The following is a 17,291-nucleotide window of genomic DNA, read 5'->3' on the forward strand; positions in this document are numbered from 1 at the left end:
AGTTAGAGTTTAACTACTGAAGGGGCCTTGCAGCCTCCGCTCGGGAGCTAAACTTGCACCCCCACATCTGACATGGCGCGGCCCTGATTGGGCGCGGCCCGGGTTCTTTGAACCTGTTGGCCCAATGGTGGCTCTGCCGCTGGATGATGTCTCCCAACAGAACTTTTATGAGTTCTTTAGACACCTATTACAATTTTGTCCTAGGACAGTGCCCTTGAGTTTCTGATAGTTTCTTCCTGTCCAAGTACTTAAATATGACCTAACATAAACCATGGCTTGCTTGTTTCAGAGTTAAGACTGTATTATTTATTTATTATTTTATGTATTTAACATATTTCTATACCGCCCAAAGCTCACATCTTAAAACTCTTGGCGATTTACAACAAGCAAACTGTAACTTGAAATAAGATCTGCTTGCCCTGTAGAAGTATCATACGTTTCTAATGTGTGTAGTTTAAACATCATGGTAGGAGAGAGGACACATTTAGCAGACTATCAGCACAGACTATGGCTTTTTAAAGCCGTAGCAGGCATTTTGTCCACAAATAGGGGATGTTTTGACACATAGTTATCCACAGGACATTTTCCAGCAGGGTGGGGATATACACATATTTTAGGGAACAGGCAAGTTACATACCCTCCCCCCCACCAGCCCTTCTCTGCGTGTCCATGCTCTGACAATCTACTGAACACTTCTGTGTACATTAAGAGTGGGGCTTCCTGCAGTGATATATTCCTCTATCTCTGTTCTGTCTATAGACACTGTGTGAAAAGGTAGTTACATACATATGGCCTAAGGGATGGTTCAGATTCTTTCTTTCCAATTAATACAATTTAAAAGGGATGTGCCAAGAGCAGAGCTTCTGTGGATGTCCCAACTCCTTCCCAGCACGTCCCTGTATCGGAGGGTCTGTTCATCAAAGGAGTGCATGTAGAGCAGCCACTCAGATGGACTCTTGGCACATCTCCTTCACAATCATGTGGGCTGGTAACGGATCATCTGAAGTGACCCTATAACAATCAACATTTTGCTAGATACATATAGCGTTGTCTATTCGACTTTAACTAAGGTAAGAACAGGTTTAAATTTGACTGATTGGGGTATAGAATGAATACTCAAAACATATTCCCAAGACAGATTATTGCTTTTAGTTTTCTCATCATGTGCCACTTGTTTTCCATCCCTCCTGCACTGAATTATATTCTGGTGGTCCCTATTTTTCCAACTGCTGTTGCAAATTGTTTCCACAATGCTTTGGAATGTTTGTTTAACAACATTACTGTTTGTTTAATGGTAACACTGTCAAAGGCCTGGGGCAAGCAGGACTGTGTATGGCTCAAGATAGGGGATAGCGACCCCCCGCCTTGATGCCAAAACCCCAAGCTCAGATCCTGAAAAGCCAATACATGACTGATGTAAAACTGTGGCTACGTTTAGGTGGCTGGGAAGGGACCAGGGGTGAAGGCGAACTGAACAAGGGCCCCCGGTGTCCTTGCTCCTCTGCTTCAACTGTTTATATTTTCTGTCCCTGGAAAAACCACTGGCCTGTATCCAGCTTCATGTTGCATTAGTGTAATATTGTTGTGTTAGCACAAGGACAGGTGCATTGACTTGTTCCTGGCTAGTTCTTGCACTAACAGAAGATGTTATATGTTACCCAACATGTTGCATAACCTTTTATATGTCCTGGTGAAGGTCTTCCACTAGCTGGCATGCTCTGCATCACAGAACAGTGCAACTTCTCACAGCTTCACAAACTTCTTAAGTGCATTCTACTTCCCTTGTCCTAGCGCTCTCTCTCTCTCTCTCTCTCTCTCTCTCTCTCTCTCTCTCTCTCTCTCTCTCTCTCTATATATATATATATATATACACACATATACATATTATATATATATTCTGCTGTTCCTCCAAGGCGCCCAGAGCAGTGTACAAGATGTAGGAGAAGCCTACAATTATTAGAGTGTGCACACACACAGAATAGAGTTCTACAGATTTCAGCCACCTCTATGTACCTAGAAGCTGTATCCTGGAGAGGAGAGATTTCCACATACATCTGGGCCTCATGTATGTATCCTCATGTATGTACACTAGAAATACATGCTGATGGATACCAAGTCTAAGGGCACTACTTTTCTCAGTACTTTAATTATAGGGGGTAAAATCAGAGGTGCTTAAGGAAACCCATAAGCCCCACCTCTCAACTCCCCACAATTTTAGCCAAATCATGGCCCCAGGCACTGTGTTCGCCAAAACAATGGCTAAAGGAACCATCACAAAAGGTAAATAAATTTTAAAAAGATTCTGAAAAATTAGTGGAGAAATTTTCTTCCTTCAATAGAAGGAGATTAACCATTATTAAGATGCATTATTCATTCCAAATCTGAGTGAGTGAGTGAGTGAGTGAGTGAGTGATTAAAAAGACAAGCAGCTGTTTATTCACTTTCTGGGTTTCTTTTATAATTTCTAATTTCATTTACATTATTTTTACAAAATGCATTTTGCTTGTATAAACAGTTTGTAAAATCCCACCTAAAGTCAGCTAAGCTTGTTAACTAGATTTTTTGTCTGTTTATACTCTTTGTTTCATAATTCTAAGAAGTTATGGACTGTAGTTTTGGAACCGACATTTGTTTGAAGTATTGAAATAGCATAGTAATAAATGTTTCTGAAGTTAGAAAACTAAGCAACTTTAACTTAAGCAATACCTTTAAAGGTGAAACATAGTATGCATACTATGTTGAGTATATTAATGTTTTTAGTCAACTGTTGCAGTTTTTAACACATAAATCTGAGGGGCTACAGGCAGCCAATAACACATGAAAGGAACAAGATAAAATATCGACAAAATCATAAAATACTGTTTCTTTAACCTTCACTATTAAAAGCTATGGATACACTGAAATAATTCCTTTAAGCTATCCATATTCTAAGTAATACATGAGAAATGGCAACTTGGTGTTGTTTTTGTTACATTTGTAACTAAAGCAATATGCAGGGGTTTAGGGTAATAATTTGTGTTTGTAATGGACTGATTAAGAAATGTGGACAAATATGGCTGCATCTCAGCAAAAATATGGGCACACTGTATCTTTTGAGGCAGCGAGTGATGCTCAGCATTTGCCAGGGCTCAGCTTTGATGTGCAGTTGTGGTAACGCTTGGTCAGATCCTAAAATCAACAACATGAGCTATCTTATTTCCCCCCGTTATTTTATTATTTGGTCATGCCTGCCTTTGCCTAGGCATATGCAGATGTGCCCAAGTATAAGGATTGGCCCCTCGTGTGTATGTTTTGACATTTAATTTCTTGATTGGATCTTTGTTTCTTGCTGCACTTGCGCTGGTTCTCTGTTTAGTCAGAAATGTTTCAATAGACAGGCCTACCAGATGGGGCCAGTAACAATGCAGAAAAGCATTGAACCACCACAGACATTTGGTGCTTGGAATAATAAAAAGACTATAAAATTAGATTAGTTGAGTCTAATTTGGAATTGGTATATTCCCTATGCACCCTTGAAGCTCTTGGGCAGATAAAGCCTTGAGATTTAGTACTGTCAGGACAGAGGACCACAACTTCCAGTAAAAGGGAAAAACAGCATTCTGGGAGGTCACAGAGGGCAGCACGGTGACCTCCAATGATTTACAGGCCTTTAGCTTAATGAAATTGTTTCAGTGACATGACGGTAAAAGCTCATAATGGATTGGATGCCCTAATGTAATGAAATTATTCCCTTCTGCCTTAGAGGGGGGGAAAAGCGCAATTAATATTTACTGAGACCTGACAGGCTTCAGTGTGCTCTAGTATGCAGCTCTTTCAGACAGTCAGTGAGAAGAGACAGAGCAGCGTGGCAGGCTATAAGCAAGCTTTCTCCTGGTGACAAGCAAAGACTGCAAGGGGGTGGAGGGACACCTTAGTGACAGGGGAGCTTAGAACATGGTGCTCCAAGGCAGCATGGTTACCAGGCAAGCCTTCATACTTTTCCTTCCTTCCTGCAGGCAACTGGACAACAATCAGATCAGCTGCATTGAAGATGGAGCCTTCCGAGCCCTGCGTGACTTGGAGATTCTGTGAGTTGACTTTCTGATTTCGTGTGTGTGTGTGTGTGTGTACGAGTGTCTCTCTCTCTCTCTGGGTGCATGCTGCAGTGCTGTTATTTTGTTTTTGTTGTTTCTTTCTTTCTTATTGTTTTTTGTTTTGTTTTGTTTTGTTTTGGTTAGAGTATGTAATCTGCCAGGTAGAATTTCTCACTTGCTGACTTGAGGTTACAGATAATGAAAGCATAAAAGAAGGCTTCAGTTCCTGGGGTCCTAAAGAGTGCTGGAAAAGGCACATTGGTTTATGTATTGAACAGATGGGATTTAATGAGTTCTGAAACACATATAACGTGCTCTGTACATTCAGCTAGTACCTGTATGTTATATAGAGTAGAGGATGGCTAACAGGTTTGATTGGCATGATATTGGGAGGCAGTTTACAAATGTCCTAGACATGGAGGATAATTGCAAAACATACAGAAAGGGTTTGGCACGATAGCTCAGCACAATAGCTGGGGAACATCCCATTATGAAGACTGTGATAATGCTAAGATTTGCTGTATTAGCAATGTGAACTTCACATCTTTAATTCTAAAGCTGCAGTTTAAAATATAGGGCTGTACTCAAACTATTTATTCTGGATCAGATTAAATTAGCACTACTTCGGATTTTAAACTGCGGCCGGTTTATCAAAGGTAATTAACACGGTAATTAAGGGAATATTTTTAAAGTGTTTTAATGTGCTCAAAGAAAATAGCAGTGATGCTTTGTGAAGACAGGCTCGCTTTGGCCGCACACGTCTTATGTTTTTATGTTGGCTGCAAAAATAATTTTTAAAAGCCTAAAAGATCTAGCTAGTAAGTTAATGTTATTCTCTTAGTTAGATGTTTTTTGAAGATGTGAAGAAAACTTAGACTTAACTTTTCTTTCCCTGAAATTCTCACTTCATACCAGAAACCAAAGATATTTTGAAGATATGTAATTTATTAGATGTGTCAAAGGACACTTTCAAAACTTATTGCTCTTGAAGAGTGGCCTGCCCTCAGTGCTACATGCGGTAAAGGGGATTAGGCCTTCTAGGCCTTAAGACCCATGATGACAGTTGTGCTCACCTAGAGGCCTAGATGTAAAAAATTCTACACATGTTTAGTTTGCAAGTAAGGTATCTTAGCAGAGTGCAATTTAAATAGTGTTGTGGCCGCATGCATTTGAATACATATTAATTAAAATATTTATTAATTAAAATGCTTGGAATATATTTATGGTGAAACTGTGTTCTTTCAGTTTTCATCTTAGTTTTGTCATTAGATACAAACAGGAATGTGTGCTTGTCTTTTGCAAATATGTTTTGGAGATTTATATTCATCTGGCTCAAGCATTGGAGAACATGTAACATATTGCTGTTTACTGAAAATAATGCACTTATTTTGCATTCTGATTTGAAATTTGAGAAGTGTTCCTACTGAATTATCGTTTTACGAAAAGGGGACATTTTACTTTATATCCAATATTGATTTGATTGCCTATTTAAGAAGTAAATAAGGCATTTATTTCAGTTTTTTAGAAATAAAATAAGTAGTTTATTGTATTATTAAGGGTAACATATAGTTTGAAAGCCATCAGAAATTGTTGTCCAATTTCACTGTAACATGTTGAATGGCAAAATATATGTGGTGTTAGTGCAATACTGAATACTCTAGACTTCTAGCAAGCTTGCTTTCAAATGGTCCTAAACTCGCTTGGTGCTTGAAAACCAGTGTCACACACACATATACAGTAAGCATTTTTCCTGATACAGGTACTATTCATTGGAAAAATCTGTTCTAAATTCTGTCATTTAACACTACTTTCAAACATGCTCTTTTTTTCTCTTCTGGACACTGCTTGCACAGTGTGGTATTTCATTTTTATCTATATGTTCTTTAGCACTTTCAGAACACTTAAAGAAACCACGAAGAGCAGTTTTAAAATGCACATGGGATGTCACACATTTAGGCTTAAAGCAGGCAAAAAGTATTTTAAAACCCACAATGATGAGCTTTGAAGATAAACTTTGACAAAAGAATTTGTAAGGCACACAAAATGTAAATGCTTCAGAACATGGTGCCTGCTCCATTTTATACAATGGTGATCTAACCTTTAGTTAATTATGCAGGATAAAGTAACCTGGGCAGATGCTGTTCTGTTCATGTACTTTTGAAAACTCAAAAGTGACATCAAATCATGTAAATCTGAATTGAAACCTTCTACTTCTCTGTGAAGAAAAACATGTGAAATGGTAACTTCACCTAAATTAAGAACTATTTGTACAGATCATTGCATAAACACAATTGATACCTGTCCGTGCAGGGTTTTCCAAGGCATGGGCGGACCACTGCAGTGGTTCCTGTGACCAAAAAATTGAATGCATAACTCTGATTATAGAGTTATTTGAGTGATTCATACAATGTATTTGCATTAGCATCTGAATTTACATATAGATCATACAGATGTCCTGTGATTTTTGATTTTGTATTCTGAATGAACCCGTATCTTTATGTTTCATTTGTTTTGGTCAAATTGACATTCAAAATCAAAGGAAGAAGTTTTGTTCCAATATAGATTACCTAGACCCATTTCAAACTGGTTTTCAGGCGGGCTGTGGGGTGGAGACTGCCTTGGTCGGCCTGATGGATGATCTCCAATTGGCAATGGACAGAGGAAGTGTGACTCTGTTGGTCCTCTTGGATCTCTCGGCGGCTTTCGATACTATCGACTATAGTATTCTTCTGGAACGTCTGAGGGGGTTGGGGGTGGGAGGCACTGTTTTACAGTGGTTCCGCTCCTACCTCTCGGACAGATTCCAGATGGTGTCGATTGGAGATTGTTGCTCTTCAAAATCTGAGCTTAAGTATGGTGTTCCTCAAGGCTCCATACTCTCTCCAATGCTTTTTAACCTCTACATGAAACCGCTGGGAGAGATCATCAGGGGATTTGGAGCTGGGTGTTACCAGTATGCTGATGACACCCAGATCTACTTCTCCATGTCAACTTTTTCAGGAGTTGGCATATCGTCCCTAAATGCCTGCCTGGAAGCAGTAATGGGCTGGATGAGGAAGAATAAACTGAAGCTGAATCCAGATAAGACGGAGGTACTTATTGTGCGGGGTCGGAACTCTACACACGATTTTGATCTGCCTGTTCTAGATGGGGTCACACTTCCCCAAAAGGAACAGGTTCGCAGTCTGGGAGTACTTCTGGATCAACGTCTCTCCTTGGTTTCTCAGGTTGAGGCGGTGGCCAGGGGTGCTTTCTATCAGCTCCGGCTGATACGCCAGCTGCGCCCATTTCTCGAGATCAGTGACCTCAGAACAGTGGTACATTTGTTGGTAACCTCCAGACTGGACTTCTGTAATGCGCTCTACGTGGGGCTGCCTTTGTACGTAGTCCGGAAACTTCAGTTGGTTCAGAATGCGGCAGCCAGGTTGGTCTCTGGGTCATCTCGGAGAGACCACATTACTCCCTTGTTGATGGAGTTACACTGGCTGCCAATAGGTTTCTGGGCAAAATACAAAGTGCTAGTCATAACTTATAAAGCCCTAAACTGCTTAGGCCCTGGGTATTTAAGAGAGCGTCTTCTTCGCTATGAGCCCCACCGGCCGCTGAGGTCACTTGAAGAGGTCCGTCTCCAGTTGCCACCAACTCGTTTGGTGGCTACACAGAGACGGGCCTTCTCGGCTGCTGCCCCGAGATTGTGGAATGCGCTCCCTGCTGAGATATGATCCTCTCCAAATCTGGCAATTTTCAGAAAACACCTGAAAACACATCTCTTCAACCAGGCTTTCTCAGCTTTTTAAAACTTGTTTTTAAATTGTTTTGATTATTTAATTGTTGTTTTATGATGTTTTTAATTGTTAATCGTTGTTTTATGTTTTATAATTTTTGTTTAATTATTAATTGATTTTAATGGTGTTTTAATGTAAACCGCCCTGAGCCATTTGGAAGGGCGGTATAAAAGTTTTAATAATAAATAAATAATAATAATAGTGCTGTAGAGAAAACTGTTGGCCTGCAATTTAAATTTAATCTTATAATTGACATAATTCCTTCACAGTTAGCAAAGGCACATTTGATGGATGTTGTAGAATATGCATAATGATATCATGTTGTATTAAACAAATATGTTTGTTACTAATGGACAAACTCTTGGGCCAAGAATGATCATTGGACTGTAATTAGCAGCACTAATAAAAATTGCTCTGAAATTAGTGCATCAAACTTAATTTGTATTAGTGGCTAACATCAATCTGGCAAAGTAGTTGAGTCCAGAATTGTGTTTGACATTTTTGCAGCATATTGTAGTGGTCTGCTTTGTTGCCATTGTGCCTTCCATCCTTTCAATTCATAGAAGAGTTTTTGGTTGATAGCAAAATACTATAGAGGCTGTTCGCACGAGCAGGCTAGGGCAGCCAACCCCGCTCTTAAGTCTGGCTCTTAGCTCCCTTAACTGGGCTGCCAGACTTGTGTGTCTCCTTGGGCTCCATGAAGCTTGAAGAGATACAGAGACAGGCGCCTAGTGTGTCTCTCTGATGGGGGAATCCCCCAAAGGACCGCACTCATCATATGGTGTCTTGTGGGATATGAGGAGGCCAAAAAAACCCAAATCCTGGCCTCTATTGATCTGTTCTGCCGGAATGAGTGCGGGTCATGTGGGTGCACAGCTTGCTCATTGCAGGGACAGAGAGGGGTCGTCTGGAGAAAAGTAGGTCAAATCCTCCCCCCCCCACGTGAGTAGCCCCATAGTGTTACAAGAAGTGCAAACAAAATCCACATGAAAAATATGTGGCCCAAAAATATCTTTTCCATCAATTCTGCCACAAATAATGGCTTGGAAAAAACAACAGACCAAACTATAAATACTGTGGATGTTACTGATTCAGCACTGGTAACATCCAGTGGTAAAATATTTGCATAAGTAGCTGGGATTCAGAAAGGTCTCCACGTGTGCTCAAAACACTCCATGTGAAGTGTTTTTTGTTTGCAGCTACAGTCAGTCCCATCACATTGCTCTAGAAAGGAACACCTGCCCTCGCAAAGAAAAACTTCAGAGGAACTTTCTGAAGGACAGGGCTGACTCCAAGCTTTCCCAAACTCTGATCCGTGGCCCACCTCCACACCACCATTATATAAAGCAGGATGGTGTGGTCTCGGGGATCAGCAGAGGGCCCTTCTGAGACCTCTGGACCCTCAAAAGTTGCTCAATAATTCTGACCCATGATAAAAGTCCTGTTGGAGACACAGCAGGAATGTCTATTTTGAGAAGAAGGAAGCTGAAAGGCACTTGTGCACACTGTGCTTTGGATCTGAAAGTTCAGGTGTGTGTGTGTGTGTGTGTGTGTGTGTGTGTGTCCGTGTCCGTGTCCGTGTCCGTGTCCGTGTCCCTCTTATGGCCTTCCCTTGTTTACCAGCTCCAACTTCATGCCTTTTAGAGATCACTGTCTTTAATCTGCTTGATGGGGTAACAAATGGTGAATCAATGGTTAGTCAGTTCTCAGTTATGGGCTATTCTGTGTTCTGTCTTCAATAGAATCAAATTTAAGGTAATGTCATTAGAATAACATAGAAAATTGTTGATGTTATTTTATTATAGTTCTTCAATCCCATATATTTTCTCTATAAAACTGTTTAACTCTTTGCATTGCAAAAATACAAGGGAGTGATGGGTAGCTTAAATATGTGTGTATCTTTCATAGACAAGTTTCCTTTAATCTCTTGGAATAAAAGGTATTGGCCACTTTTGATGAGTTTCTACAATACTGTTGCTAGAATGAACCCCATATGGTCTACTTATTAGTATCACAAACATTTGTAATGGAATATAGAATCATAGAGTTGGAGGGTCTTGTAGGTCATTAGTCCAACACCCTTCTTACTTAAGGAAATTCTGAGCTACAGCAACTTCAACAGATGGCTATCTAGCCTCTGCTTGAAGACCTCCAGTGAGCAAGAGCCCATTCCGTCCAGAGACGTAAGTTTTGGGCGGTATAAAAATATGTCAAATAAATAAATAAATACCCCACCTCTGATTATTGGTTCCATATTCAAGTTGCTGTTACTGCTAAGAGGTTTTGTCCAACCAAAATCTGCCCTCCTGTAAGCAAGCCCATTAGATCTCGTCTTATCTGTATTGATGGTTTTCACTTAAATGCATAACTTTGCACTTGTCACTGTTGAACTTCATGTTGTTACATCCAGTTTTACATACTGTTAAGGCCATTTTGAATTTTATTCCCACCTATTTATTATAGGTGTTAGCTATCCTTCCCAATGTTATGTTATCTACACATCTGATAAGGATTTGGTCCACACCTTTGTCTAAGTCATTGAAAAAATGTTTTAGAATCCAAGCCCTGAGGCACCCACTCAGAACCTCCCCCAATAAGGAGCCATTGAGGAGCATTCCTGGAGTCTGGTTTTCTAACAAGCTGTGAACCACCTGATGGCTTTATCATTTAGCGCATATTTTTGCAAACCAAAATATTATAGAGTCCTTTATCAATGCTTTACTCAAAGCAATTTATACACTCCACAGTCTTCCAACAATCCGTTAAGAAAGTAACTTGATGGTGGGGAGGGATGAGATTAGTCTGGCAGGATTTATTCATGACAGATCCATGTTATGTTCTAGTAATCACTGCGTTGTTATCAAGATGCATACAGACTGAATGCTTTATTTTCTAGTATTTTTTTCTAGTATCGAAGTTAGATTGACAAGTTCATAGTTTCCTGATATCCCTCCCCCCATGTGAACATTTTGGGAAAGCATTAGTCTTGTCTCCAGTTTTCTGCACCTCACCCATTCCCCAAGATTTTTTTATTTAAAAAAAATGATAGACAGAAATTCAGAACAAGATCATGTAGTATTTTAAATATTACATTCAATTATTCCTATCTTCTCTATTCCAACAATTGTCCCTATTCTCTTAACCCAAGTATATGGATTTTTCTGGTCTCTTCTTTTTGCCCTAAAAGCACTACACTTGCCAGTAGCAAGGGCCATTGGCATCACAGTGTGGTGTCCTGTGATATAGACCCATATACAGGAAGAATCATGTAGAAGTGGCTGCTTCGCAGGTATGAACTGGCTCTTTTTCTCAAATGACATTAAAGGATGCAGTGAGTAAGAGTTAGCTGTGATCATGTGCTACTTTTAGCAGCTTCATTTTAATTCTTAACCAATTCAACTTCACATTTTTAGATCTATGGCTGTGCAAACTAGGAAGTTTGCTAGTTTCTTGGTAAAGCTCAACAATATGCCATGTTAGCTCTGAACCCAGAAGTTGAGCCTTAGGGCATATGACAATAAATATGTTATATGTATTTTTCTGATGGAAAACGTTTTTTCATGTCTAAGAAGCAACTTTAAAGAACAGTTAAGTTCATTTATTTTATCTGTTTTGTTTTATTGAGTGTGCACGCACTCTCTCTCTCTCTGTATATACAAATACACACACACACACATTTATACCTACTTAGATGCAACGTTTAAAATCATTACATAATTCTAAATAAAAGAAATGTCACTGCTTAATGAAAGCTTGTGGATGGCAAGGATACGATTTGTTGTTTTGTTTTGCTACATAGCATCATCAGTTTAGGCAATTAGAATCCATTTGAATTGTGTGAGTTGCATTCATAACTGCCATCAAGTAAGCAGAATATTAATGAGATTTCTCTTAAACTGTATGTGCAACTTTTCCTCTTGTCATTTAGAGTAAATTTTATATGAAGAAACTTCAATTTAAATATAAAGTAATGTAGAATGTAAATGCAAAGTGATTTTTACAATAATGTGTGTGGGGAATGTTTGCAACCATCATAACGAATATGCACTGCAGTTATATGTAGCTTTGCTGCTGTAGTGTAGTGAGTTTTCACCCCTCAAAGTGTGAAAACCAAAATCTGTAATAGCTACTGTTGTTATGACGTGGTCAATTAGCTGACTGATTCTGTTTTATTTCAAATCACATGTAATAGGATTAATGGAGAAAATCAGATTTTCCCTCCCCGCCTTGAATTTGTTGCTTGGAAACAGATCAGAATACACATCTGCCTTTGGCAGATTATTCTGGGCCAATGTGAAGAGAGATTGCTGGGAAGATAGCTAGTTTCTCCTTTCTATACCTCTCTAGCTTTCTGGAGGGACTCCAGCAGAAAGTGGTATCAGAACATCCACTAATTTCTCTTATCGTTCCCTGTCTCATACTAGATCACCGTAGTAAAGGAGCGGTGTGCTGGAAAAACACAGCGCTAGCAGTTTCAATTTCCTTTTTAAAAAAAATCAGATTAGACATATGAGAAGCCCCAGTAAAGTCATTTAAAGTTGTGCTCTTCAGGACTTCATTTTAAAAGAAAGCAGCCTCCTAATGTGCTCTGAATATACACTGAAACTTGATATGGGAGACTATCAATCACATCGCAGCCACCCCCAAACAGAAAACAACAACACTATCTTGGAGTTAGAAAAATATAGTGGGTTTTTTAGGATACAGATTTCTTACAACATATGGAGATACTTGAGACAATCTTCTTACAGTTTCTCATGCTAGAAATATGAGATAAAAAACAACAGAGGCCAGATGGCAAAAAAGTGACAGGCTTTTAAACATCTACCAGAAGAAAGAGAACAAGATATCTTGAGAGTGAGTTTAGTAGGTTGAATTTATTTCTCTGAACATCTCTGATGGCTCTAAAGGTAGCTGAAGGAAAAGTTTGGCTACCTTGATTAGTACTTCTGTTAAAGCTGTACTGTGGGTCATTCCAAATTATACTGATGAATATTTCTATAAAGCTCAGGTACCGATATCCAAGAACATAAAGTCTGATGAAACACAACTTCTATTATCTAGCATATACACACAAGCTATATTATATCCTACTAGTTGTAGTGTTCATCAGAGTGGAACTTCACCATCAGTACAACAAAAATGTATTTGTTTCTCGGTTTTTGCTCTGAAAGAATACATAATCACATTTTCATTCTCGGGTTATTTTAAACAGCACTTTCACTCTATTTCTATGGGGTCCCCCCATTCTCTACAATTTCTAATTTTGCCTCCTATTTTTAAAATTATTGGTTGATTTTATTGCTTCAAATTGACAGTGCTAGTTTATGTAAAAGACTCCAAATACACGTTGTGAGAGCTGCTGTGTAAATAAAAGATAATAGTGGCTATATTATATGTGATATCAGGGGTGTAGCTAGGGGAGAGGGGACCCGTGTTTGCCACTCTCCCTGGTGGCCCCTCAGAGATAATGAAGAAAATAGGGAGGGGTGGAGCTGGGGGAGCCCTCAGGATTGGGGGGCTGGGTTCTTTGAACCCATCCACTCAATTATAGCTACACCCCTTGGTGGTACACTATCTGCTGATTTGCAGGACATTTTCTCCCTTTCCTTAAAATTACCATAATGAAAGATGTGAAAATAGTGCTGGGACACAATAATTTTTGTGATGTAATTTCAAAATGGTTAGCTTAAAGCAGGCATCCCCAAACTGCGGCCCTCCAGATGTACCTGAACTACAACTTCCAGCATACCCAGCCACAAAAAATTGTGTCTAGGGATGCTGGGAGTTGTAGTTCAGCAACATCTGGAGGGCCGCAGTTTGGGGATGCCTGGCTTAAAGGGAGGGAAGTGCCCACCACTAGTTTCTAGGTGTGTTTGTTTGTTTGTTTGTTTGTTTGTTTGTTTGTTTGAACGTGACAGACAAAGAGCAACGCGCATAAAGCAGAAAATTAAAATAATGCCCTCCTTAGCTATGGTGATCAACCTATAATAATAAATTAAATACCGGTAATTGACCATTTGCCAATCTTTAATCATACTACAAAAGATAAGGTGATCTACTTCTCCTTGACTAATAGTAAGGTCAGTCCCAATTTCCTGCATCTGCAGCTAGGTCTTCTTTTGGTTTCTGATTATTACTATGTTCTCTCCTAGGCATTTTACCTTTTAAAATCCTTATAATGTAATCCATCAGTATACTGGGGAGTGATAACACTATAGGCAAAGCTGCTTCTGGATAATGGACATGTAATTTTAATGTTCAGTATAACGCCTAGCACACCATTGGCATGAAATGTTAAATAGTTGTGGACTGATCCTTTAACTTCAGACTGGAGTGTGCTTCAGTAGCAGTCAGCTATGTTGTGATGTCCAAGCTGCATTATGAAGACTTTACTTTTTCATCTTCAGTAGAGAAGAAGCCTGGACCTCATAATCAATGGAGAAACAAAGCATCACTCAAACTAGAAAATGAATTATAACTGCTTTCCTTTCTCTGTGTGAAATTAGGGATGTGCATGGACGGCTTGTCAGGGCAGGGATCGGTTTCTTTTAAAAGCAAGTAAGCAGCACCTTACCTGCTCTTCCACTGCCCCACCACTTTTCTGGGCACAGTGCTCACTGTACAAAAGGCCATGTGTGACTGCAGCACTGGCCCCAACAGCCTGCATGCCGGCACCACACACAGGCTGGTGGGAGCAGTGCTGCAGCAGTGTGTGGCCTTTTGAACAGCGAGCACCACACCCAGAAAAGTGGTGGGGCAGCAGCAGAGCAAGTAAGGTCCTGCTTACTGCTGTTTAAATGAACTGAGCCACACCTCACCGAACAGGTTCAAATACTGGTGCCTGAACCAATTTGGTGCTTCCCTAAGGATGCGCCAAACCGGATTGAGCACATCCCTATCTGTAATAGCCTGAATTCAGGTGGAAATAGAAGGCCATCATTCTAAAAGCTTTTGGAGTTCTGTGGGAATATTTCAAGAAAAGGCTGGTGAAGAAAAAAATGTTCTGTATCTTAGTAATTGTTTAGTTATACTGAATTCATTTTGTAGAACGTCCAACTTATGTAAGTTATTTTGTGCTCATCTAAAATATTTCTAGAGCTCTTAATGACAGCATGCTTTAAAACAGGGTCAAAACAATATAGCCACTGAATGTATCGAGCACAGTACAAACTCGCCCACCTACTTCTCCCATACAAATTAACAGTTTGGGTCCTATAGAGGCAGCTGCTTAAAAAGCAGTTTGGGGCCACACATACTTTCCTGTTTGCAGCAGAGACTTGAGTTGCAAATCAGGGCATACTTTACTATGAAACAAAGTTTGTGAGTGCCATTTATTTCAATGTATGGCACAGTAAATGACCTTTGTGTTACTTAGTACAATTAATTTGATATATCAACTTATTCTTCAACGAGCACCTTCATCAGTTTTTTCACCCAGGAATGCCTTTAGAAAAGCAAATAATGTAGATTAATAGCTCCAACTGAAACGTCAGTATCTTGCTATAGTTAGGTTCTTCTCAAAGCACAATAATACACTATACAATCCTGTTATAACTTAGGACTGGATAATGGCCATAGTGGGGCTTAATTTCCCATCTACTGCCTTATTCTAGAGATGTCCAGGTATGTTTAAAGACTGATTATATTGGAATCTACTTGATTCACCCTTTGAGGCCCCAGAAGGAAAAAGGATTTTGGCCTGCAATTTCATTTGTATTATGTATTTTTTTTTAACTCAGGTCTAGAAAGTGTGGTCCATCTTATCTTTCCCTACCATTGGAAGTAATTGGGTTAGAAACAAAAGTGTCATATAGCTTAGACTCAATTCTGGTTTGGGGCACTAATGAGGCTGTTATAGAAGAGCTGTATTTTCATGGAGGAAGTTAGCTGACCATGTTTTAATTGGAAATATTTCTGCATTCTAGTTTTCTAGGATCTGCATAGTGTCATTCCCCAGACTTGTATCCATATTTTCTGGTGAAATAGTTGGGTTAATCAGTTTCAGATTTGCATTTAGCCATGCAGTGGTCCATGAACTGCCGCAATGCGGTCTCTATGACACCATCTTTGAAGACCACTCAGCTTCTGCTGAAACAAAATGAGGTTGCCTGCCTGCTGGGCGGGGTTAGTAGAAGGGAGCTTATTTTATCCCTTCGCCTACTGCAGAGCCTGCCTATTTGCTGCTGGGTTTAATTCAGGTGGGTCTATATTATCTTAGAGCCATCTCTTGCCTCTTCTCATGCAATGGCATTTGAAACTCAGGTGAGATACTTATCTCATGACTTGAGCTTGTCGGACATACTTCCCTTAGTGGAGTGGTCTTCTATTATGCATGAGTGTAAATACTAAAACCAAAGAAATACTTCTCACCAGACTCATGACCAATAATATTTAGTTTATTTTCATGCTGACAGAATATTCTTAGAGAAGGAACTTAGGCTCAAATTGACTTAAATTTGTTCCTGACTTTTCTACATATTTTGTTTGCTTGTGGATGAAATACAAGTGGATCACAGTAAGTATTCAGTATCTATATTCAATTTTTAAAAAACTTGTTTTGTCACATTCATTGTATAGTATTCAATATGAAGAAACAGTATTATCAGAGAAAGATAATACTGAGGAAGCCTCTGCCACAGAGCAAGTGGATTTTTCAAACTTTTGTAAAATCTAAACTTTTAATGGAAACTAAAATTTTGTAACAAAATAAACTGCACTTTTGACCTAACATAAATATTATATTTGTTTCTTCATGAAGTTAAAAGGCATTTCCAAAGGCATTGTTTTTTGAGAAACCATGGTGCAGAGCGTTCTTTGAAGTGAATTTCTGTGGATATGGTTATTGGGTACAAGTCCATGTTCCACTGCCATGTTCCTCCCTGACTGACTTGATTGGGTTCATTTTTACACCTTTGCCTTGTGATTCAGTTCTCTCTAGTAGCACAGACCAATTCGTTATTTATATAGGAAGAAAAAGAATAATATTAACTAAAATAATGTTCAGTGTTGAAACTGTAGCCATTCGTAGCATTGTGAATAACTGGGGTATAATGATAGAGCTTTGTGAATAAAGACTTCTATTCTTTTGTTCTGTGGTGATACTTTGAGCATTGTTATCAACATTCAGATAACTGAGTGTGTGCCTTCCAAGATCCAATATATTTGTGGGACCATTCTACTGATCTGAAAAAGTTCTGATTTTTAGTATAAAGTTTCACTTCCTCTTGTAGATACTGATATTTTAGCAAAGAGTGTCTGCACTCAGACAGCCTCTCTTTCTATCTCCAGGCCCATAACTCATTTTGCTGATGTTCAGCTTCAGTTTATGTTCACTGTTCCTTATTTGTTGGCTTTATTATTAAGAAAGGGTTTAAATAAAGAATGTGATTTGAAGGGATAAGCTGCATGTCGAACATGCTTGGTCATTAAG

At 39.2% G+C, this 17,291-nt stretch overlaps 1 protein-coding gene across 6 annotated transcripts in view; it reads left to right on the top strand.

Annotated features, from left to right (window-relative positions):
• Window positions 1-17,291, top strand: part of SLIT3 (slit guidance ligand 3) — a 731,964-nt gene that overhangs the window by 452,824 nt on the left and 261,849 nt on the right. For all 6 annotated transcript variants that reach the window (XM_053288108.1, XM_053288109.1, XM_053288110.1 and 3 more), the window contains one exon: window positions 3,996-4,067. In XM_053288108.1, coding sequence (XP_053144083.1) covers window positions 3,996-4,067 — 72 coding nt within the window. The remainder of the gene's footprint in view (window positions 1-3,995; window positions 4,068-17,291) is intronic.

Source organism: Hemicordylus capensis, chromosome 2 (assembly GCF_027244095.1).
Source record: "Hemicordylus capensis ecotype Gifberg chromosome 2, rHemCap1.1.pri, whole genome shotgun sequence".
NCBI classification, from domain to species: domain Eukaryota; kingdom Metazoa; phylum Chordata; class Lepidosauria; order Squamata; family Cordylidae; genus Hemicordylus; species Hemicordylus capensis.